The 26,323-nt window shown below is 39.4% G+C and overlaps 1 protein-coding gene across 14 annotated transcripts in view; it reads right to left on the bottom strand.

Moving 5' to 3' along the window:
• Positions 1–26,323, bottom strand: part of RABGAP1L (RAB GTPase activating protein 1 like) — a 251,950-nt gene that overhangs the window by 165,798 nt on the left and 59,829 nt on the right. For 9 of the 14 annotated variants that reach the window (XM_068951738.1, XM_068951740.1, XM_068951741.1 and 6 more), the window contains 3 exons: positions 25,672–25,765; positions 20,576–20,726; positions 200–292 (listed from right to left, as the gene is read on the bottom strand). In XM_068951738.1, coding sequence (XP_068807839.1) covers positions 200–292; positions 20,576–20,726; positions 25,672–25,765 — 338 coding nt within the window. The remainder of the gene's footprint in view (positions 1–199; positions 293–20,575; positions 20,727–25,671; positions 25,766–26,323) is intronic. The other 5 variants (XM_068951747.1, XM_068951745.1, XM_068951749.1 and 2 more) reach the window with 1 other exon arrangement.

The raw sequence follows: 26,323 nt of genomic DNA, 5'->3' as shown, positions 1-26,323 counted from the left end.
AAAGAGTTCTGCTGGAAGAATTTAATGGCTGCCACCTAGGCAGTATTTTACCTGCAGCATAAGTGCCATAGCTGCTTATGCCCAGTACAAGGACTGAACACTCCCAAACTGAACGGAAAGAGCAATTAAGTCCCTTCTCTAGGGATTACATGATCTTCTTAGAAACAACAGAAGTTACTGTCCAAAACAGAAGACTCACCATCTGATCTGCTGAACGCAGAGGAGACCTGGCAGGAGCTGGAGCTTTGTCTATGAAAGACAGCCCGTGAAAGCAGCAGTGAAGCGTGTGACCCTGGGAGGAGGCAAGACAAAGCTGCTCAGACAGAAAAAGTCAGTGCAGAGGTAGACTAGGAAGCTCTGAGCAAGGGAACAATCTGTTATCCGTGTCTTTTATTCAGAAAGGAATAGGACTATTTCTGTTTCCCAACTCCTTTTCTGAAAGGAAATAGGGCTCATTCGCGCCACTCATATCTCGTTTGGAGCCTTTCAGGGCTCTCTTTGTTAAAATATTGGCTGGTCAGCTGGACCAAATGCACAACAGTGTTTCCTCTAAAATCTTAAGACATTGGTTAGCGCAGGGAGATGCAGCTGAGAATGTGAGATAGGGAACATAAAAATAGTTATTCATTTAGATGTAGAATGACAATATGTATAAACAGCTGTCTGCCAAGCCCCTATCTTCTGTTCTGCTTCTTCCCAACTCTCTTTTCTTTTCTTTTCCCCCACTTTCTTCTCAGGCTACAGAAGAGACCTCTTTCTTCACCTTGCTTTATTGTCATCTTAAGTACCTCTGGCATTTATGTGACCAGCACCATACATCAGACAGACACCCTGTTTTTAACGTCTGCAAAAAATTGTGGTCTGTGAGGCTTGCTTGTAGGCACAGCTTAAAGAGAGGCGAGGAAGGGATCTCTGTAGTTGCCTTAGAAAGTGGATTGCTTTTGGTTTTTTTAGTATCAGAGACTGTGGAGTTCAAAGTTGCTCTCTGAAGTCAGACGGGTGCTGTATTGAGGCCTAAAGTTAGTTTTATTTGTTATTTGGGATGTAAAGCTGCTTCCCAAGCATTCTTTTGTCTCAAGGCAAGGAGACCCGTCAGACAATGTAGGTTGGACGGCACCTCTGGATGTCACCTGGTTCAATCCCCTACTCAGAGCGGGGCTGACTCCTAAGTCGGACCCAACTTCAGATTTAGATCAGCTTGCTCAGGGGATATCCAGCTGAGTTTGACCATCTCCAAGCAGGGAGTTTCCACAGCCTCTCCGGCTCCTTGTTCCAATGCTTCACCACGCTCACTGTGACCCCCTCCCCCCCCCCCCCAGTATCTAGTCAAATTTTGCCTTGTTGCAACTTGTCACCAAGGCTAGACACACTTGGGCGGGGGGGGAAGAAGTGGTGAAATAAGCAGTGGTGGGACAGAACCCTACATTCTCCTGCAGAAAGTTTAACACACAGCATTTCTCCACCGGAGAGTTTTGTTTATCCTTTTTGCTATTACAGATCAGCTTCTTTCCTTTCTGCCTCCCACCCCATGATCATAAAGAACGCCACAAATAATTTTACATTGCTATGGCCCGCACACCCTCGTGACTGCAAAAAAGATCCAGCGATAGGGGTGACAAGGCTGCATTTCTAAAACAGGGGTGCTCTCCCGGGTAGTACTTACCTCAATGTTAAATGCATTTACGCCCAAAGCCAACATAAAGCTGTTCCACATTGGAGGCAAAACTGAATTTGGTGGCAGCTACAGAGCGGGTTTCATTCGGTGGGGAAGAAAGAAGGGGCCAGTACAATTTGGAGTGGGAGCGGGGGGGAGTGAGGGTACCCTTTTAGAAAGTCAAGGTGTGAGGGGGATCTGGAAAGGAACTGCTAAGCCCCTTCCCAGCCTCCTCCTCTGTGAGCTACTGCTCTAAAAAAACTCTTTTGCATCTACTCTGCTCAACTCACTGCCCCACTCTCTTTCCAATGCTATTTCTCAAGTGACAAATATTAGCCAGCGTCATACAAATATTAAGCAATGAGGATGCTGTAATGCAGAAGTAGAAAGTGGCAAATACATGATTTTTTCTGTGTAGCAGTGGATCAGTAGGGAAAGCTGGGCATCCATATTTGTAAGTTCACTGCCTAGTCCTGTCATGGTCCGTTATTATTTAACACTGCTAAAAGTTTGGAATTTCTAAACTATTAATATTATTCATGTGTTTAATAAATATTAAGCAAGTTCTTAGAATAAATTGCCACAACTTCCTTTTAAACATTCCTGCCTGTGATCCCAAATTACTCTCCTGAATTTCACACTGAAGAACACTTTTCGTTGGGAGGAGGTTCCCTCGAGATCATACTGACGCTCCCTAGGACAAACGGGATTCGCCTTACCAGCTCAGTTCAGAGCTGCATATACCGCCAAACTGCTGCCCCTCCAATCAACCAGAATAAAAGACCCTACAATAAACTATCCTGAAGTGAATTTACTTGAGGGAAATGCTGTGGTGAAGCCCAATGAAGGGTGATAACTGGCATTCTTCAGGATTTAAACATCGTATTTGCTTAAAAAGCAGCACTTAGGACTAACGCTATACAAGTATGCTATTTGCTAATTGAGCATATATGATTAAAAAAAGCCCAAAAACGAATGAAAACTGACAGAAGGAAGAAGGAAATAACAAAAATAAAGGTGGCTGCCACTAAAACTAGTCCAACTGTCCTTAAACTAACAGTAAACTTAAAAGAACATACTGGCAAAACAATACAGAATTATTAACTGCCACTGTTCCAGGCATCCTGATGAAGGGCACTGTTATTTGTGTTGCTTTCCCTTTAACCTCTGCTTCCGGTTACACGTCTAACGTGTAGTTAATGGTTTGTGAAAGCATACTTACAGTCTAAAAGAGCACGCATTTCATTCAAAACTGCCCCTCTGCATTTCAAGCACCATAACAAAGGCATGTTCCGCGCAGCTATCCTACTCTAACGCACTGCCTCCGTGCACGGCAATCCACTAGGGTGAACTGAAATGAATTAGCTATTAATTACGTTGCACTGCTCTCAGGAGACAATTAACATTTTTACCTGTTAAATAAGTCACAAGACAAAAAAAAAAAAAAAGCAATTAAGAGAACTGTAAATGAAGAAATTCTGAAACCTAAAGAATAGTCTGAACAGTGCCGGTAGTACTACCCTTTCTTCTCCTGCAGGAATCATTCCCCATATTTTAAAATAATACTTAAAAGGTGATTTTAATACCATATTTTTTTAGAGACACAGTCTGGCATAGTTGTATTTTACTAATACTTCTGTCTATACCAGGCCAGGAATAACATTTCATAGATGTGTTCAAATTGGTATTCTAAAAGCGTTTCGGGACCTAGACAGTGTATGTTCAAAAGGATTCCAACCACCTTGGCAGAAGCATAAAGCTCAGTCATATTAATACTAATTCCATTTCAGCATAGTTTGAATAACACATTGTGAGGCTACTAAGAAAAAAATAAAAATAAAAAATAAAAAAAAAAGTCAAGCATTCTGATAATCAACCTTGCAAGCCAAGGAGTTATCTTGAACTACAGCATGACATTTTGAAAGATAACCAATTCTGATTTCATGAGTTCAAATGATGAATAATCTATTGCCACCTTGAGTAGGAAGTGAAGTTCTTAGGCCTGCGCAACAGCAGCTACGGAGACATGAACACAAGGACCAAAACCTGATGTTACTGGCAGCATGCTCTAATCAGATGCATCTGTCAGTCTTTCAGTACCACAAGTTTGGACGCACCAAAGAATAAACTTGAAGCTTGAAGTACATAAAATATAATCTTAATTCTTCTGCATTGCCTTAAAAAAAAAAAAAGTATTTGCGCCCTATATTATTTCTTTAAGTTCTCCCAAAAGCATCACCTCTACTTTGTCCTTAAAACATACCTGAGAACTCACTGCCTAGAGGCCAGGCTTCCCTAAACTACTGTACGACCAACCCCACCCACACTTCCAAATCCTTCTCCATCGCAATATGATAAACCACCTCCCGCCCCGGCAACCTTTGTCTACTTATTTTAATCAAAATAGGCATTCAGACAGTACACAGGATAGAGTAATGGCAGAAAATACTTCTGAACAAAGGTGCTAGTCACGACTAGCTCTTGTGAAGCTGCTCCGAAAGTTACAACACATACAGACAGCGTTTGCACACATAACTTATCTTTTTCCTCAAAAACAGTTTAAAATCTTTCAGAATTATCCACTTCAATTCTATTTTACTAAAAACTGTTACTGGCAACTATATTGCATGATAAGTTCACGGACGCATCTCAAATGGATTCAAATCCACTTTCCACGGATGCCGCTCAGGTTAAACAGCAACAGTACGTTCTCCCAGAGGAGCCAGCCCTAGGTGGGCCGGCTGGAAACTCTTGCCTAGTTGCACGGAGGCTTTTGCTTTGATCTGCTTGTAAGTGACATGTTCCCCTCTAAACTTTTCCTTTACTAGAGTTTTAAAAATAATGCTTCCTCAAGGAGACAAAAGGTGTCACACAGGCTCAGATAAACCCTGAACAACTGGGACCATTGAGGAGAAAAAGCCATAGCTTTAACCGTAGGCGCAGACAAAGTCAGTTAAGAACTAATGTTTCGTTACTGTTTTAGCGCAAATACTACTGAGGAACATGTGGCATTGACACCAAATTTGAACTGGTAACACCAATTCACTATTGCTTGAGAACAATAAAGCTGAAAACCACCCAAGTAAATCTGTGAATTTTGGAAGACTATTTTTAAGCAATGTGTTACTCAGTATTACTAATTTACCACTTGTGTGAAGAAGTGGAAGAGAGAGGAATAGGAAAGTTGGGCATGACAACTATTTATAAACTGAAGTGTGGCACAGTTTCTTTTTATGGATTTTAAGCCAGGCTTCATTTATACCCTATTTTCCACCCAGCCGGAAGCCGGATAGCTGAAGAGCCATCACTTACAGACTCCACACTGGAGGAGCAGCTCTCCGCATACGCTTGCTTCAATAACCGTAGGAGAGAAAGGCCCAGGAATAGCTGCCTACTAAAAGAAGCCGAGACAGAAAATTTAGCAAACAATAGCAGTTTAAGTGGACTTCTTGGTAACCCTCAGAAATGGAACCAGGCAATATGAGATGATGTACTTAAAATGCTGCTGGAAAAAATACTGTTTTTTTCCCCCAGAGTTAAACTAGCTAATTGAAATTTCCAAAACTCATCTAACATCCGATAACTATCTTTCAAGCTTAATAACATCTAAATACATTCAACTTCCAACAATTAGAGAATTTCATCTTAAATTAGTTTGATTGTATTAGATAATGAGCACATTTATTTTTATAGCTAGAAATTGGCACATGTAAAATGTTATGTCAATTGAGAAAACAGTTCTGATATTTTTCCGAATAAAGAAACTGACATATTTCCCATCTCTCCAAGAAAAAAAATTAAATTAAATATTCATTTTGTCAGTACTGAAAACAGGTTAAATATCTCTCTAATTAAAAAAGATGCAGCAGAACTGAAGAATTGAATTTTCAACTTTTACAGTCTTTTTACTGCCTCTATTCTTTTTTATGATGTCCAAGCAGAGACACACTGATGACTTTCCTTTTTTGTGCATTTATTTTGCTTCCAAGATTCTGCAAGTGTATTTTATGACATTGCCTCAGAAAACCTACAACTGAATATATATATTTTTTAAAAAGCATCTCTTTTAAAAGTTGATTTTAGGTCTTGCAAAAATACTACAAATGTTTGAGGTCAAAGTTGATCTGATAATGGCTCTACAGAAAAATCAAAAAAAAAGTCCAAAATAAAACAAAAAAATCCCAAAACAGATAAGCTTTTCTTCCATGAAACCTGAAAAATTTGGTATAATTGCTGTAAATTAATGACAATTACTTTACATTCACTTAGTTCTTAACCCTATGATGTGCCTACTTGTACGAAACACCAGCACTGAGACATCCCAAATTCCTGACTGCCCTATAGCACTCATTTATTGCGCTAATCCTGTTGTAGATTGCTAAATCCCAGGCAAAAGACAGCGTTTTTGAGAAAAGCTACAGGAAAAGGACACTATCACAGAATATAGAGGTCAAGTCTATAAATTAAGTTCAAGTCCAGCTCCTTTCCTCAATATTAAATTCACACTTAAACCTCTCCCTTCTGCTCAAAATTATGGTTTGAAGCTAAGTGCAAATCTCCTCATATATTTTGATGAAATATCACATATGACTGCCCAATACTTGGCATATAAACATACTAAGCAAAATAATGACCTCTAACTAACTGATGTTATGTCCAGGAAGAAATGCCATATGGGAAGCAATGGGCCCTACCTGCTATAATTGCATAGCATGCTAGTGGCCAGTTTTTTATACGGCCACTGGAATTAATTTGGCTTGAAAAGGCACAGAGCATTTGTGGAACATCCTTCTCCCCAGCAGGTCTCTAGTGTTTGCTGCAAGAACAAACTGAGCATAATTTGTTCCTATACTTTTAGGGAAAAATAAGATAAAGAATGACATGACAGAAATGGAGTTATTGGCTGTGAAGTGTCAACAGTAATCTTTAAAGCAACCTTACTGTAAGAAAAAAAAAAAGGGGGGGGGGGGGGAAACAGCTGTCAATACTGCAAAGAAAAAAAAAAACCTTATTTATAGCCGTTCACTATAACGAAATAAAAAAATCCCGAAATGACTATCTAACAGTTAAAATATTCTAATATATTAAATATACTGCCTATAAAATGAAATTCCAGTACTCTTCTACAAAGGAAAGTCTTAATACAGTGATATGCATTCATTTTTGTGCACAAGTTATGAAAATACTTAGTAGTCAAAAATCTCTCATAGAAACTCAGTGAGACTGGATGAAAGAATTTATTGTTCAACTTACGTTCTAATCGAAGGGCTCATAGGGGAAACGCTTAGCTATATTTCCTCTCCCCCCCCAAAAAGGTTCTTTGCAAAATAAACCAAGAAAGCCAGAAAAAAAATGGTTACATTCAAAAAGCTATATTTTATTGTTATGGCAACTGAGGTGCTAAAAATAAAGAAATAAAGTTGTTATGGCAACTAGAATTTTAAAGGCAGTCAAAAGTAGAATAATCAAACATTCTGTTGGCTTAAAATGTAACATCTATGACTCAATTTTCAGAAAGAGCTTGAGACAAGTAGCGTTCTCTTTCTGATTCTCCTTTGGAGACCACAATCAGTACAAGTTTCGGAGAACTCCTCAGAATAACAGAAAGGGAGGAAATGCAGGTGAATAGAAAATTAGCCATTCAAAGTTCTCAGGGTCAGAGGGAAGAAATACAGATTTTATGCTACTTAATTAATGTCCTGGCAATCCTACCTAGATCCAGGAAAGATAGCAGCTTATTACTAAAAACAGCAAGACGACAGCTTTTATGGTGGTCATCACAGTGATATATAGACGATATATAACTAAAGGTTACTTCATGGTTTCCAATTAAGTAGCGCAAAGTTAGGGAATACCAAGATTCAGCTGTCTGAACAAGCAGAGTTCTGCCCTTTATACGCGTGGCGTTATAAATAAGACTATAATTACAAGAACATAAGATATTTAAATTTCTGATACACGCTAGATCATCGTTTTAGGGCTCCTAGCTATATAAGCATACAATCTTAAGAGAATTCCCTCCCTCCCATCCAACACTTGACAGATGTTAAAATTGCTGCTTTTATAAAAAATTTATCATCTTTGCACGCTGAGACTTTGCAAGCCCCAAACTCTGCTAAGCCTTAATTAATGTTAAGCAAAATATTTAAAGGATACTTCAGAGAATTATGACTAAAAGCAGCAACTGCACTGGAAATATTTTGACTGGGACCATGTACAAGAGATTTGCTAGCTTTCCAACGTAGGCCAACATTTTAACACAGCATGTGCCTTGCGTTTTGCCTTCACTGCAGTTAATCAAGGTTCCTACTAGTGTTACTCCTAAGTCCTCTCGGACCAGTATGAAAAAGTGTCTTAGCCCCAATCCGCTAGAGCCTTCAACTTGTGGAGGGCAGCCTGGCAAAGAGTCGCGATCAAAGCCAGGTTCTTCTTTCACTTGAGCTGAAGGAAAAGAATCAGATCAGCTCCGTATTGCAGCACAAAATCATGACAAGGAAATCTAAACACCGCACAAGGGAGTGCAGCACGACTAACGCTGCAGCAACTTAAGTGCATCTTTGGAGTTTTGCTTCTCCAACCTCAGCAGTAATCCATAGGCTATAGACAGTTAACTCATTTCCTCTTAAGCATCACACAAAGCCATAGGTATTTCTAGAGATGCAAAAAAGAACGTAGGAAAATATGTTAACTCCTGAATCTGTGCCAAAGGCAGGAGCTACAAAGGAAGCGCCACGTACAGCAGTCACCAGGCATACGTTTGCATCCGGCAGGATAAATCTTTGACAAACTAACATCAAAGTTTTAGAAGTCTGTGTAACGCTTAAGACAAAGAAACCAGGTTGCCTATTTCCAAGGTTTGCTGCCGACTCAGAGAGCTACTGAAGACAAAAGATATGCTGTTTTAACATGAGTTTTCTAGGAAACTAGCTTCCTCATTATGGAATATTGTGAGCATAATCAAGTGCATGGTTGCCTTAAGTACAACTCTTTCGAGTTCAAAGAGAGTACGCAGCAGTCCAAATATCACCGCACTTAACTGACATTTATGTAAATCTTCGCTCCTATTTAGCATCCAGTGGTCACATTTCTTTTTATAAGTGCACACGTACAGTCATCCTACACTGTATATACAAAAGCATCCCAAAGGAATATTTATTCTAATATTTGCAGGCACATTTCATTCCTAATAGGTTTTTCTGTATTCATAATTTACCATAAAAGAAGAGTTTCAGAGAAAGCATTTTCATAGAAAGGCAAAGGAAACGCAAGTTGGAGGACAAAGACCAAAGGCATATTCTCTAATTTCGGTTGCCACTTCACGACCGTACAGCAGTCATTCCAAACTGCTCATCTCTTTGCGATACAAGTAACAAGAAGCATATGAAATTAGCCTGCAATTTTACACTAACCTTACTAAGGCCACCTGCAGGCTGCCACTCCTGCTCATCTCACCCCTTACTCGGGACCCAGCGGTAGCCCAACTACAGGGAAACACAAACTCACCGACACAACCGAGACACGAGGGGGAGGACTTTTCCAAATACAGATCCATGAGCTGCTGGGATGCAAGAGCCTCGCAGTCGCCAGCTACAGCGCAGGAGAGGGGCAGGACTCGCGTTTCAGGAGGCCTCTTCTAGCAAGGGCACGCAGCCTGCAGAAGGTGCGGCTTGAACCTGCACCACCACACGAGACAGTTTAGTTTTAGATTCAAGCTGTATACTGTATTGCCTAGTCAAAAATAGATTAGACTTTTTAACTGGACTGTTCTTGAAACAAAACGGCCATATCAACGTGGTTTTCTTGTATACAGAATATGGTGTTTAAAAAAAAAAAAAAAAAAACTGAAGGTCCCCATCACTAATATTTTAGCAGTCAGTTTTAAAAACAACTGATTAACATTCACAACCAGAAAAAATTCTTAGCTGCCAAAATATTTGGCTATGTCCACAGAAACACACACACAAGATTATTAGAAAGCGTAAAAGCGCTAGCCGGCTGCAGCTGATCTCCTCTTGGTTAGTTTACCCCAGCCGCTGCCACGTTGCTTATTAACGGGGAAATTACTCTTAATTGGTGTAACTCATCACTACGCAAAGCGAACAAAATGTTGATAAGGGATATAGGTTGGAAATAAGATCTAACAAGCACAGCTTACAACTAGTAAACTCAGTTTTCAAGAGACGGGCATTTTCAGGGAAGAGTCGCTTCGGCGAGCGGCTGGCAGACGCAGACGGCCTCCTTCCTGGCCAGGAGTCACGCTGGGAGTCACTCTGATGGGAATGTCTCCTGAAGGCCAATGTTACTACTATTATATTTGCAAGAACAGAAATTAATTAGCCTGATAAACAAGAAGTTTTAAATTCAATTTTTTTTTTTTTTTTTCCCCCAGAGCAGACTTTTGATTTCTGGATTTCTCTCGCATAACGTGCTATACGGCTGATATCACTAAATGCCTTAAAGGTGCAAGTCTCATACAAACTGTCCCAGTACAGTAGCATGCAAAGAAGAGCGGTTTGTCTCTTCCCGTCACCTACAAACCGCTCCAGCCCTTGAGTAACGCAGCCTGAATGCCAATCACGCAACGTTTGTTTGAGAGCAGGGAAGTCGGGAAGGAGTCAGCGTACAATGAATTTGAGATGAGAGAGTAATACTGAGAGAAGGATAATTTTTGCTAAATGTACCTTCTGTTCTCAGGCATTACAGATCTCTCTCAATAGTCCACATACACAGCAGTTTGCTTACCCGAAGCAGCGCCCTGCGCGGTAAGAGATGGATGCACACATACCAAGTGAACGTGCTTCACAGAAAGGCAGGGCAGGCTGCCCAGAAGTTCAGAGCTGAGCCCGTTTTGCTCCGCCGCGCACAACGCCCGCGCTGCCAACGGCTTCTGCAGCGGCTCCTGCCTCAGCAGCGACCCGGTATTGTTACAGGGCATCTGAGCTCCTATTGACAAACCACCATTCAAATTAAACCAGGATGCCTGATCATGTTTTATCTAGGTAGCAATATGATAGGTTTCTAAAACGAGCCGTGAGGTACCAAGCGTTCACCAGAGCTACCAGCTCCTACTGCACAGAGCTAGCAAGGCAGCGACACATCCCTCCCGACCACCCCACCCACCCAACCGCTTTCTATCTGTATTAGTACCTACAGATCTGAAGTCTACGAGACCCATCGATTTTAATACCAGTTCTTCCAGTAACCATCACCTATACCTACTCGGCCTACAACGCTTATTCCCCCAGGCTTCACCACTCTTGTTTCAAGCAACGGGCAACTACGCTCCTCCCTGTTTTTGCAGGTAACTAACTGCAAGTTCACACAGACCAAAAGAGAATGAGGTCTCCAAAAGAACAAAACCCAATCTCATTTCTAATCTACCCTTCTGAAGAAACGTGTCTATTTATGAGATCATTTATTGCCGGCAGGCCACACAGCGCTCCAAGAGCCAGGAATTGTATGGAGAGTCGTTTTAGTGTCATTGCAAGTTATGTAGGGCAAAGATTTTGGGCAGGCCCTGAAATAATCATTCTAGGCATTATGTTATAACTCAAGTATCACATTTAAAAAGTTAACGTTAAGACGACATAAAAATTACTAATGGATGCTATTCCTTCGGTTCTGAAAACAGCTGACATTACATTGCAGAATCTCTCTGAAGATGAGGACCGAGCATAAATTTTTCCCATTTGTGCACACAGAATTGAAAGATTTCCTCCAGATGAGCTCTGAATGAATCACAGCTTGGCAAATTAAATTCACCTTAATGGCATTTTATTCTTGAATTTGAAATAGAAATATTAACATTTACTATGAAACTAGGTGCCGTGGTACATCGATAATAAACAACCTTTTATCTGAAGTCTGATTTTAATGAAGCTATTTAACCAATTACAACTTTTGTCAACTTCTGCTTTTCAGAAGCCAAATTTTCTCATTAATTTCTAAATATATTTTCAGTTCATGCTGTTTATTATTCCACAATATGCAACACCCTGAAAATAATTCAAACAACAAATGGAAGAGTCTAACTGCCAACACTAACATCTTAACCAATACCAAAAATAAGGCGTCCTAGCTGTCCAACCCAGCAAACGATCTGATCTTTCTCCACAACTATCTCAAATTCTAAAAATATCAGGAATCCAGTTGCCATGAAATGAACAGTCTAAGTTTTAAGAAAACAGTCAGGTCAAGTTATCCTATCCTTAGCCTTATAGGAAGAAGCAGAGAAAAGTAAAACTCAGAAATCTGTCTACAGATATTGAAAAAGCTGAATTTAAAACAAACACGTAACCGTACAAGTGGTACATCTCTCAGTGATCTGTTCCTCTAGAACTATTTTAAATAATACCTAAGAATCATGCAAAAAGTGATGAGCCAAGTAATTTTTTTTAAGTCAGCTGAGAAAATTATAAATTTTAATTTAGCTGTATGTTTTCTTTTAAATAACTGATTAAGTACAGCCATATCGTTCTTGATATCAAGTCACTCTAAAAGTTAAGGGTGACCATGTCTACTTAGTACAGAAGACAACAGATACAAAAACGAACAAACAAAGAAAACAAGAACAACCTCCAGTCAACAACAAAAGCATACTAGATCGGAGCGTCCCAAAGGATTAGCACTGAACGAACCGCCCAGCGGTAAGAGTGAGACAGACGACACGGAGGCAGGCAGGCTCCCTTCCCGAGACCTGTAGCTTGCCCGATCTGTGCGTGCAATCTTCAAAGACTCCAAGATGCCTTTGTGCAAAAGGGAGGTCGTTAATCGCTAACGTTACGTGCGGCTATTTGCCATAAGCGTGTGTCGTAAGAAACAAAACTAGTCTATTCAGACATAATGGGAATGCTTCACTTCATAGGCACTTTTTTTTTTTTTTTGATTGTTGAATTAAGAAACCAACACATTACATGCTGCTCTTGATACTCTCATATCATTAGTGACCGCACATTTTCACGGACAGACCTCTGATGACCTGGGACGCCCCTTAAAAGTACCGGGCAGGAAAAAAGCTACTCCACCCTGCAGAGAAGCATGAATTCACCCATTTTCGGTTAGGACAAAGGGACGCAGCCTTCTGAACGCAAATATTTGCTACAAAAATACTCTAATGTTTCAGTCCATTAACCAACCTGCTGCAGCAGCTGGTGAACAGTCATCTTTTTAATTAGACTCCCTTATTGATTAATTAGCCTGAGAACACTGAGCAGCGGGAGCCTGCACGCTGCCACGGGGACAAGAGACACTCCTTCGCCTGGAGCTCACTTCGTAACCCTTGGCAGAGCTGCAGACAACCGGCTCGATTCGTTCTCTACTCGACCTAAAATAGCCTTTCTATGTAAGTAAACCTTTCAAGCCACAGCTGAACTGTTTCAACCCAGTTTTCACACAAGTTAAAAAAAATAAGAGACGACATAAACACACCGCTCTCAAAGTCAATGGTGTTTAATCGCATAGACACCAGCTCATTTGTAGTCTCTTCCACTTTCCTTTTTTCTACCAGTGCTAGCAAAGTTGCCTAAAAATACAACAGAAAAGAAACTAAGCAAATATTAAGTATGAAGCAAATACCTTTTCTAGCTTAAAAGTTCTGCTAATCTAAAACTGTAAAAAATAAATATTTTTCTGCATTAAGAAGAAACTTCCAGGCAACTTCTGCATGGAAGTTGATCTTCACTTCCATCCTTTGGGATCAGTTTGGAGATGGAAAGATACATTAAGGAAAACAGTTTGTTGGAGTTATTTCAATCCATGGAAGGCTGTGCTTAAGCAGATGAAGAAACTTCAGAAGCAATTAAAAAAAGTGGCAGCATTTAAGGAAATAAGTCAGAAGAAGAATCTAGCCTGTTAGGATTTATAACCTGGATTCCTTTGCTGTTTGGAGCACGCTATTTTTAACTCTTAATTCTGGACAAGAGACTGCCGTTATAACACTGGGAGAGGAGAATATACAGATATCTGTTCCTTATAATCCTGCCACTGAAAAAGTGGGAAAAAGTTTCCGTTCTGAGAGAGCGTTCTTAATAATGAAATACAGTTGGTAAAGAATTGCAAAGATCGTCTCTATTGTAGTTCTTCCTTTGGGAGACATTTGTAACAGAAGTGTTAAGACTGATCTGAATGAAGTGTGAATGGAAGTGCCCGCACACAAAAGCACCCGAAGAAACAACAGAGAACGGGTCACAAGAGCGGCGCACGCCGATAAGATAAGCGTATCGACACGGACATGACTGACAGCAATCAAACTGCTACACAGCAAGAAACATCTTGCTGCCTCTCGACCAGCGGGCCTGCGCTCTGATGAGGCCGTACTACAGACAACCCATCAGTCGGACACCCGCAGCAAGGGTAGAGCGCGTCACCTGTGCCAACAGGCAGACAGCCTGTCCGCCAGAAAACCACCCACGACGAGGAAACAGAGGACGAGCAGTGACGGTGCCTAAGATTCAGAGGCTGAAATAAGCAAGATCCTGAGGGAGACGTTTACAGCGTATTAGCTGTTTGACTCCGAAAAAAGTACAAAAAAACTTGTTAAAAAACTATTGCCACCAATCAAGAGAAACCCGAGGGACACAGGGAGGACTTAATGGCCAGCATCCCTCATCCTCCATGTCACCCACGGCCAACCCTGGCCAAGGCAGCTGGACAAATGCACCTCAGTCCTTGAGTACGCGGATACAAGAACGCTAGTGTGAAAACAGTTTTAAAATAAATACCACCTTCCCTTCCAGTAAGATCTAGCGCTGAGTACCGTTACACTGATCTTCTACATTTCAACAATCTTTATTTAATTTCTCAAGTTGAACAGATACTCCTCCCATAATTCTTTTCATGCAATTTTCTCAACAGCTCCACTTAAATTGTCTAAGCAATACTGTACAACGTATACTGATACGCTAAGCAAGTGTATATACTGTTTTGACCTCACTACAAGATATGAATGATAAAGGAAATTCCAAAATTTTACCACTAGGAAAAACAAATCAAAACTGTCGTGAATAAAATCTCAACCACCTACAGCTTTTAACAGCGAAAGAAAATAGCTTGTGTCCCAGATGTATAAAGTCAGAATTCTAAAAGAGGAGTTGAACATTGTGGAATAATTTCCTTTTCATTTTCCAGGGAGACCCAAGTGTAATGCCATCATTATATGAAGACTGCTTCTATTTGTCATAATTAACTGCGTATTAATTCTTTCTAGTGAAATGACAAGGTTTAATTTTACAGCTGCGCCTGCAAATTCTTAACCCAAAAGGTCTACAAAAATTTGAACCCTTAACTTTGCGTTTCTTCTTTTCCCTTTAGATTAAGAGGATATTTGTTGTTGGAATTGGAGATTATAATACTGGTCCAAACAGTAAGAATAAACTATGTATGTTAACTCTAAATCAATTATATTTCATCCAGGCCAAAACCCAATGCATTTGCTCCTAACTTCTGCAATGGACTATACTTTCACATAATTGGTCCCTACCACATGAGAATTACTCCTCTGTGTGTTTATGGCCAATTTCAAATTATTAAATTACTGAGATAATTTTTTTCCTCCTTGATTTGGCAATATCTAATCTGTGAATCAATGCCTCTCAGAGTTTGCCTTAAACTTTGGAAGAATTCTTAGGATATTCTCTCTTCTGCAGAATGGCTTGAAATGTTATTCACCCAGACGCAAAACATTACACAGGCAGCAGACAAAGCTATTTTTTCGCCAAGTCTTCTCACGCCTAACCCGTTAATTAGTTATTATCTCTAACCGTTCTGGGCACATGCTCGTATTGCTGAAAGAAATTATGACAGTAAACAAATAATCTTATTTTTGGTTCTCTTATAAGTCATTGGGAAGGACAGCCATTAAGTCTTTCTTTAACACCTTCCTCTCAAAGTCACCAGCCATTTCAGAAATCAGCATTCACAATTATGTGCAAATTTTAATTGCTTTTAAGTAACATACTACTACCAAAATCTATTCTATCTGAAAGCCTGTTCCTTTTTTCTGACCATACCATACAGAAATCAATTTAAGCAGGTTTCAGTTTGGTTTTCTTACTCCAGAACAGCAGTATCGTTTAAAAATCTGCTGACTGTGTGTTAGATACAATGTATGTATAGCTCATTTCCAAATGGAAATCAGATTGAAACTGAAAGTGTCTCATAAAGGAATGAAGAGAACAAATCATAAATCTTAGCTTATAATGATTGATTCAAAAGTTTTCAAGCTACAGATAAGGAGTTCACAGAAGGTAGAAGATGGCCTTTTTCTCCCTGTGGCTTCGTTATTTTCCTTAACGCAACTACACTAAACCCTGATAGGCGTTGCTCTCCAAACTTAGGAGAAGGGACTCGAAGTTAACTAAATTTCAAGAATAATCTGTTACAGTGCTACGAAACAGGCAACCAGTCCATCACACTTTTAAAGATGGAAAGTCGTCTCACCCTACAAATACAACAGTGAGAACATGTACAAGAAGGACACTAGCTAAAGCACAAAAGTGAAATGTTAATAACGGGCATTCTTATAATAATATAAGAAACCAAAAAGAAACTGTTCCATTTAATATGCAACAAGTGTTCTACCGTAAACTGCTTTTTACTGCTTCCAAGTGAGAGCAGATTTCTAACAACGTGCACGGCAGCAGTGCTTCGCACCTACTCGAAAAGGGACAGTAGGGTAGCAGAGTGAGGCAAGGTGGAGCGTAACTCTTGCCGAAGACCATCACCAGTCACCTCAACTGTAAACGGGGTAAACTGTGACTTGCCACTAGCCAATTTATCCGAGTTCAACACGTACCTTGTCACGGGCAAGGTTCATCTCAGCTATTTAAGAGAAACCTGTGACGCTCAGCATGGGCTAATACCAAGTAGGCAGGAGAATAGTTCTACCAATGAAGAGACCCTCACGTGTGCATATGTTCTTCCACTTACCTTCTTTTAACAAATGAATCCGATACTCTCCTACAAAAGCTCGATACAAGCACCAGTATTACCCCTTCATCATCTCTCACACGAGCAGAATTTTCTCACTCTGATTTGCCTTTGCCTTTTACTCAGAAATACATACATAAATACATATTTATCTCTCCTGATGTATGTTTGATTTTTCCCTTTTCTGCACTGTGCCACATGCACCAGGGTCAAAAGCCAACGGCACACACGCCAGAAAAGTAACTGAGGCAGATTTTGACTGTCACACAGTACAAATTTACATATATGCCAGAGAAGAAGCAGCTGCCAAATCCCAGCTCCCACTCTCTAAAATCATGTGCAAGACCTGCTGTGGTACTCTAGCCAAAATTTCTGGGAGGCAGGCTGAGGATTCTCACTGAGCTGGAGCTCGGCAGGAGATGCAAGATACTGCCCGCCAATAAGAAAATATTTCTGAGAGCAGCAACAGCTCCCTCCCCTCCAGAACTCCAAACTCGGCTCGAGACGGGGAACGTCTCAGCACGTGATGGCTCTAACACGGGAAAGGAAACACAGTTCACGAGATCATTCCTGATAGACTCTTGCTCTCCAGTGCAGAGGAGTAGAGGACATGCCCTTTGCAGAAAATAAGCATGGCATTGATTTTTCTAAATAAGACGGATCTTATTGTTCTTTCTGTGCTAAATTAAGACCCTAAAATAAGCCCCAAATTACTGTCTGCTACAGAACACACTCACCAAAACACTCCTCTAACAATAAAATACTGCAGTAGATTTCAAAACTCTGCCTACAGATGGATACGGATATATATACACACATACATACGCACACACACAGTAACACGCATACCATATTTGTGAAGTGCTGCGAACGATCAGTGGCCAATCCAACATACCACTTCTCTACAAACTGCATGCAGCTGGCATAAAATAGCAAATGTGGCTACATCACCATCTCAAAAGTAAATTAAAATGTTAGGTCTCTGCTATCCTTCGGTTCAACACAAGGAACGTGTTTTTTGTCTGCCAACAATGTTATTCTCCTCCTCCCTTATCAAGCAGTTTCATTAGGAGTTAACCAGCAACACTGGAGTTTTAAAGCTCCATTTTTTTTAAAACATAACTCTGTTCCCCATCACATATTCAGATATCACAAATTCAGTACTAATAATTCCAGCTATGTCGCACATAATTAAAGAGATCAAAGACGTCAAGGTTTTTTTGGTTGGTTGGTTTTAAGAAAAGCCTCATTCAAAAAAAAAAAAAAAAAAAAAAAATCAGCCAACATTCCTTACCTTGCTGGTAAGCAATGGCTAACGCTGTATTAATGACTACAGTACGTTACAGCGTTTTGCCACAGATCGAGCATGTTAGACAGTGTAGCCACGTTATTTTGATCATAGGACAGAAATCCCTAACTGCATCTGTATAAGCTTACTTTCTTACAAATCCCTGGGAGCAGAGATTTTTTCCAGTGATTTCCCGACGCTCCCTCTCTCACGGAGGTAACGCGACTGTCAACTTAGCAGAATAGCGCAAGTAAGGCTGGATCACAAGAAAGGAGAAAGAGGCTGGTGTGTTGTGCTGGCAGTCTCTTGCCTTTGTAGCGAACGGAGCTGTTACAAACAGCTAGGAACGCTACTGCAGCAGGGGACAGAGCGTTATAAAGCTTCAAGGGAACTGGGCAGTTACGGGGAGTTGTAAGGGGAGAAAAGTAGGCAAGTAGGTCAAGTTCACAGATGCCACTGCCTTCTCCTACTTCTGGCACCTCAGCACACACTCTGCTCAGGACTCCAAGCACACAACACCGCCACCTCTTACCACCTAGGAACGTCTAGATGGGTCAAAAACACATTTGCATGCTTACAGAAGTTAAGAGAGACCCATCAAAATATCCAGCTTCCGGGAGCGAGCCTAAACAACAGAGACATATTAAGCAGAGCCACAAAAATACAAAGAGACAATGAATTTGTCTAAATGTATGCATAAACTGAAGGAAACGAGATGAAAGCTACGCATTTGATGGAATGAACAGCTAACTAAGGGAAAAAATAAAGTACACGATGGTGCATTGGAATAGTGGCATATAAACAATGTGGAAAAAATCAATTCTGATTTTTCATACAGGAGAAAGTAGTGGACAATCAATAATACCCAAATAAATCTGAACTTTAACAAGCACCTCATCACTGATAGACAACAGAGCTTTTAGTAGGATTCAGGGAATTAGACACAAACACACATACCTAAATGTGCATACATACATATGTATATACGGATGTGTATATACATACATGTGTGTGTGTGTGTGAGAGAGAGTGTGTGTGAGTGAAAATAAAATAGTTAAATTTACATTACCAAAGTCACAAGAACAAAAATGAAATGGGAAGAATTTCTGTTCACAGGTATATTATTACATAACAATTCATTAAAAAGGCTGATAGTATTGGATGCTCCAATAAAACCTAACTATTGCTAAACATGGACCTTAGCTTTGGTTTGACATACAATTTCTCCCGTCGATTTCTTTTTATGAATCTGTTTATCCGGTGTACACCAAGTGATGTGAACACCAACAGCTTATATATAGTCAGACTACAGAAGAAAGTTCATGGTTTCAGAAAAAAGGTGATTTACCTTAAAACAAAAGTTGAGTTTGAACAAATGCTTCAGTTCAGAACAGGGTATAATTTTCTAATCCATAGCAGTATAATATTTCACCTGAAAAAATACATTAACCATCTTCCAGAATATAGGTCACTGAATGATATTTCTATCATGAAAGGGCAAACATAACAAAGTATTCTCAAAGGCACCTTTAGGGTCCTAGCATCAAGATCAGGCTTGTATAGAGGAAGCTTTTAATTGCCTCCTCTGCCATGAGACAAACGTCTTCCTTACTGCTGGAACGCAAAGGTAAAATCATGGAGAGTGGTTCTGATGCAGCATACAGCTCACAGGTGTCCTGTATACGGTTTCTAAGGAAAATACAACCCAACTACAAAGTTTAAAAAAAAAAAAATTTACGCTACCAAAACAACTTGCTCTATTAGTAAAGGAAAAACAAGCTATGAGGACAGAAGACCTCACTCTGGGGACACCTTTAAAAACTTACCTGGTAGGTTAGATTAAGAGGGCAGGCAACAAGATATGACTACATTACGAGAGGAAGCTTTTGCTAACAACGTCTACCCCAGAACCCTTGTACAGACAGATGATTCATTCTTTAGCTAACAAATCCAGCATTTCCTGCGACCAACATATAAAATTACCTTCATCAGTTTCTGCCCTTATGATCGTTTTTAAGGCCGCTGTTTTTCTCAAGAGTGCTGGACTACCCTGCTGCGGCAAGCATTTTGGCGCCACAAGCGGCAAGCGCGCATCCTGACATCGCATGGAGATTTTGCCACTACAGCTCAGCGATTCTCAGTGTTTAAACTGTAGCTTTAAGCAGTCTGCAGTGTCTACACAGACAACTTCCGGTCACGTTTACTGGCTCTACTGAAGACACCAGGATGTGGAGTGGGAAAAGATTCCAGACAGGATTCTCCTCACCATCTATACAGCAAGATGACTGGTCTCCAGCTAGGCAAACATGTTTCTAATATTTTTGTTTAAACAATAACAGCTGTTTTTAACTAAACTTCATAAAATTAAGACAAACAGAGAACAGAAACTGTTGAAAAATAACGAAGTGATGAATTTAAGTAAAACAACAAAACCCAGCACCTAACAACAAGCTGATGTGCTTATTATCATCACAGCAAGTGAAGAGAAAGCTAAATGTCAAGCATTACTACAGATATAGGTCAGCAACTTCTACGGTTCATGCCATTCAGCAGGTACTCACGGCAGGAGGTAAAGCCACCCAATCACAATTACACTTGCTTAAAACAAGTCGGACTGTTCCACCCTTTTGCTACTTTGCGGCTGTATAAAACGGCTGCTCAGTATAATTCACTGTAACAAAACCAAACCAAACCAAACCATATCTTACCATTGTGATGAGAAGTCTGTATTTATCCAACATTGCCTGGTTGTCATGGCACCCTGCCAGCAACTGCCAAACCTCTGCCCTTAGCGCTTCTGGAACGCCGCTCTTCACCAGCGTAGATAATCCTTTCGGTCTCACAACAAGATTACTATGCCTGAGAAAAAAGACAATCGTTTGCCTATTATATCTCAACTACGGGAGTAGAATACAAGACAAATATATAACCATTTCTCCAGCTTTCCCATGTTATTCTGAAAAGTAGAGTCACTAACTGACACCATAAATATTTATTCCACAAGTTACACAAATTAGTGTTTGTCACATGGAAAGATAAAATGCTGCAAGAAGTCACAGTAAGAACCAGTGGCAAAACATATACTGATATCCAAAGTTATCTCAGCTAGGATTAGAGATATTAATGAAAATTAAAAGAACAAACAATTGCAGAAACTGAACAAAAATGGTTAATAGCGAACAACATAATAAAAAAAGTTACTGACAAGTGCAGGAGATACTATAAAGATCAATTTGAACTGTTCTTGGGGCTAGGGTGAGTTGAAAATAAAACTGTTAAAGAGAAAACTGTCATTCGTGCAGGCAGTTCAATTTAAATATTTGTTCAACATACAGTGTAGGTTTAAAAAAAAGCAAATGAAAAAAGAAGTTGTACAGAGAAAGACATTTTGGAAAACAAAAAATGTTTTATGAAGACTGAAGTTCCAGTTTTGCACTCAATGCCAAATGTAGTTTTCCATGAGAGACAGGTATTCAGCCCTGCTCTGTTAAGTGTACGTTGCAAGTTCCACAAAGCAACACTGGCACACAACTTGGAAAAATCCCAGCTCCCCAAATAAATCTGCTAATTCGTCTGAGCTAGCATTTTAATGCTTCTTTGCTACATACCAAGAAATGTGGGAAGATGCATGCAGGACAACTTTTTAAATAACACATAATTAAGCCTACAAAAGTTCTCCGTAAGAACAGCGGAAGGGTTACGCTCACATAGGTTAAATACTGAAGACAGCTTATTTTTTCAAAAATAAGCCAGTCACTGAGCCCATACTTTCACGATAAAATTACTGCACATACACAATAATGCAGAGCTTTCAGTCACAGATGTTTAAAAATCCTTTCTGAGAATCTACTAGTGTTTACTGATCTACAGTAAACCTCGCTTTGATTTATTATGGCAATTTTCATGACCAATGCAGCAGGAAGAATGTTTGAATCGACTCTTTATACCTTAGCAAGTGCTTGCAAGCACTCTGGATTGTTTTGTTATTGTTTTGACCATGTTATCTTATTCAACTCTACTGGTAGGAGAACAGTGAGAATGGCAGTTTAGTCAAATACTAGCCAAGCTGCCATTACATTAAATAACGTGTCGTTTGACTCTCAATTTTATGTAAACGTTTAGAGTACTCACTCTTTGAAACAGGTCATTAAGATGTGAATAGTTTTCTGCCGCTGTTCAAATTTAAAAGATGCTCTCTAAAGAGCTTTGTCTTTCCTATGCTCAGTTAGAGGAGGACAGGATATCCCTACTGCCCCAAACGACTGGGCGTCAAAAAGAGCAAATGATTAGATAATGTCCTTATTCTTTTAAGCCCAAAAATTCTTTTAAATTTTAAACGTGTAGTGCAACACAAGTCATTTCAAAATGCATCACTCAGTCAGCCAAATTAAAAGCCTGACAGTCCTAGTTCTCTGTTTCAGCAAATTTTACAGCAGGCCACATTTAACTAATGGTATTGCGATGGGCAGAAGTTAGAAAGAAAAAACAATATCCAACAGAATTATTTGAAGGATTAGGTACTCTAAATAGTTATGAAATGATGAAGCGTACAGTTAGGGATAAACGAAAAAAACACATCAGAAATTTAAAGCACAAGTTGTGTGAATATGAACCATTCATAATACATTTCAAATCAGATTAGTTTGATTATTAAATGGATTCGGTCATAGGTATTATACATGAAAGGCAGAATGCCTTCTCTAAGGACTCAGCAAGTGGGTAAAACAAAATGAACAGCTAAAAAGTTTCCATATAAACATGATACAGAATTTCTCAGTGCCACCAAGAAAACAATACAAATAGCTTACGGCAACAGCTAACAGATGCATATTCCATGTTGCGATATCATCCTTATTTCCAAACATATTCACAACTGAGAATTAAGCATGCTGCAGCGCACAAAATTTTACTGGATTTCTCATATATCGAGACAGCTTTACAGAAGAGGTAACACTTTAGCAACATCAGTCCATGCAGTAAAGCATAATTCTGTACCTTTTAATAAGCAACTCCTCAGTTTCTGAGTGTCTGTCTGGGAAACAGTTCAATCATTAATAATCCTTGCTCTGTATTCTATAATAATGAACAAACATGCAAGTTTTTTCCGCTACTGTAAAGGCCCAAGCACCTTACGTTGCTGGATAACTTTCTGATGCCTGCTCGGCCAGACTACAACACACACAAGAAGCTTGGGAGAAAAAAATAAATAAATAAATAAATAAATAAAGGAAGCTTAAAACAAAAGCTTGTCTTATCCTCAGCACATACAAAGTTGGCTCTTGGGGAGAAATCGGTCATTCATGGATGCTGACATCTTTAATTTGTTATAAAGTGCAGTAATTCTCCTGAGTAATCTTCAAAGATATCATTTTAAAAGGTCAAAGGGCAAGGATACAAACCAGCAACGCACAGAATAAGTTCTGACTTGACAAATATTTCTAATCAACCACTGCTATTGACCATCACCTTTTGTAAAGCACATCAGAAACAGTTATTGTCAAGTACTTAGCTAAACCAGCTCAACTTGCAAGAACAAATTTCACTCTGACAATGCACTAAATAGTACACCTCGTTAAATAAATTAAAAGGTATTCCATTACTTGTCATGCGTTTACTGTACCTTTTGGGTAAACTATCCTGTTCTGATTCCTGGTTATACGTTATCCTTTGAAGGAGACTCTTAGAGCAACGTTTCTGCTGAGTCAGTCCATTAGCTTACAGTGACATTTTAATTAAATGACAGGAAGCAATTAAAATGCAAGAAAATTTTCAGCTCGGATACAAATCAGCACTCCAGTCTCCAAGTGGAAATGTTAATTTTATTTATTTATTCTTAACAAGTGCACATATCTTTTTCAGCATAGGCTGTAACGTTCAGCACACTAGAAGAGTTAATTTTAATCCATTTTTAGTTTTCAAATTGTTACATTTTTCATCTGTTAATCTTTCCAGGTTTTGTTCTTAAAATGTGATAAAACACTATTCCAGAATGCAGGTATTTTATGTACTTAAATTTATCTCAATACTGTGCTATGCACTCCTAAAGAAAATACGTTCGCTACTGCTAGTCTTCAGGCTGGCTGGGATTTTTTTTTCATTGCTTTGATTGAGATGTTTTATCTAACTGATGCTCCGAGTTGAGTGCCTAAATTTTTCTTAGGATTTCCGAATAGTTTTCTCAAAAACTCTTAGTTTTTTTGTTGCATTGAATAATGTGCTTAATCAAGATGAAAAAATAGTTGGTTATACAAAACCTAGGAAGCCAAGCCGTGGGCAATCAACAGGTTCTTTATTTCTGCATCCTCTTCACATTAGTTCACATATTTGTTCAGGACCCAAGTTAAAACTAAAGGAATCAATTGACAGGTGAGTAAAAAATAAAAAATAATTTACATCTTCCCACGCAAATGCAATGGATATTGGAAAAGACCTGTGGCAGGTCTTCAAAGGCCTCAGATGGCTTCACTGGAGGTGAATGGCCTGGACGTGCCAGACATAAAATTTCAAACATTTTATCAACTCTCTCTTGGGATGTCTGTTTAGAACAGGCCTTGGAAAGTTCTCAACAGCCCCAGAGCACATATGTCTACAGTAATCTCATCCTTTTCACTTGAGGAAAAAGGATTTTGTGGACAGGGATCAACTGACTTCCACACTTTTCCTCAGTATTTTCTTATTCAGAGGGCCCAGACTATTTGTACGATCATCTCATGAAATATTTGTGCTTCTCCAAATAGAGCTTTCATTAACGCTAGAAACTTGGATCGCAGACTAGTTAAGAATAAGGCAGGAGGGAAGGGTTCTGCCAAGTTCAATAAAATCTTGCGATGTCACAGCTGACATAACCTTTGCACAAGATCTCTGCAAAATACAAGGTCTGTGGCAAAAGGCTATTTTTCTCCAAAGCTACAAGTGGCCAGATAAAAGGGAAATTGCCTGAATATATCCTTAAAATGTTTCTCCGCTCTCTTTTTATGTGGTGTTGGGAAAACGTGCCAATTCCAGACTAAGGACCTCTGGTTATTTTTGTCTCGGACAGCAGGAGCTATTACTTACATAGAGAAAGCTAAAGAAGTGGTTCTGGCATTTGCTAACAGCGTACGGTCTCTTAGAGCTAACAAATACACAGACTTTTTCTCTCTTAGCAGAGTATGCACTGTTACTGAAGCAATTAAATCACAGAAATAACACTGCTGGGAACACACTCTAGGCTTACAAACATTCTTCATCTTACTCTCAAACAGAAACAGTTTAAGTGAGGATCATAACCTTGCAGGAATTCCTTTTTAAGTGCTTACTTGTAGCATATCAAAGAAAAGAAGAGTGCTTCTAAACAAATCAAGCAATTAAAAACAGACTTCAGCTAGCACAAATGGCTTAGACCGGGCAGACTGGAGTTGCTCTGGCATTAACATTGTAGCACTAAGAGGCACTGAGATTCATGAGGGCTTAACATCCAGCCCAAAAGACCACTGCTGGCCAGAAAATTCTGCATTTTAAGGCTCACACCTACAGCGTGAGCAAGCACAGACATATGCGGACATATGCTCAAAGAATGAAAGGAATAAGACTTTTGGAGAAGCTGGGGGAGAGATTTGTCAAATAACTACAAGTTAAAAATAAGAGAATTTACCAGCCCCTTATACTCTAGGTTTAGAAACACCTTTCATAAGTCTCATAGTTTAGTTTCGCAATAAAACGTATAAGCTGAAGAACTTCAGATCTCCTTCACAAGACCACATCCTCTTACAAAACAAAGAAAACAGTTAGAATTTAAAATCTAAATAAGAAAATGAAGTATTACCATTTCCCCAGTAATTCTCCCCAGGAATACAAGATCTTCTCCGGACAATCCTTAGACACATCACCAGTGCCACTGGAGAGTTCGTTATCACTCTCTGGAGGAGAAAAAAAAAAAAAAAACACAAAGGAAAAAACAAAAGCATGCACCGATTTACCAAAGAAAATAGATACTAAATTCTTCTGACATACTGGTTTTAAAACTACAAAAGGAGATAGAAAATATTAGTGGAACCGTAAGGAATGCTGGATAGACTTATTTAACCAAGTGTAGTAACAAAATTATCATAGTTTAATTATGAAAGTTTAAGATAACGAGGTAAGGCAAGAATTCACAGCGCTGATAGATGAAAAAGGGTTAGGATCTAGAAAAGCATTATGGGAAAAGATTCAAGGCAGTCAACTACCCATTTACTGAGCTATCACAACCCATTATCACTTAAAAGCCACATCCACTCCAGACTTCACATAACAATGAAGTCTCTTGTAAAGCATAGTACATTACATAACTTCTTTATAGTGTATCACTTATGTGCCGTTCTGCTTTCATGTACTACCCTGATCTCAAGAAGGCTACTCACACTTTAGAGCCATGAAATAATTTTTTACTGAACCAAGAGCAGAAAAATGACTCTGTGACATTAAAGGTCATACCG

The sequence above is a fragment of the Struthio camelus genome, chromosome 8 (assembly GCF_040807025.1).
Source record: "Struthio camelus isolate bStrCam1 chromosome 8, bStrCam1.hap1, whole genome shotgun sequence".
NCBI lineage: Eukaryota > Metazoa > Chordata > Aves > Struthioniformes > Struthionidae > Struthio > Struthio camelus.
The sequence above is the reverse complement of the archived record's forward strand: the minus strand, read 5'-3'. Positions and strand labels throughout refer to the sequence as shown.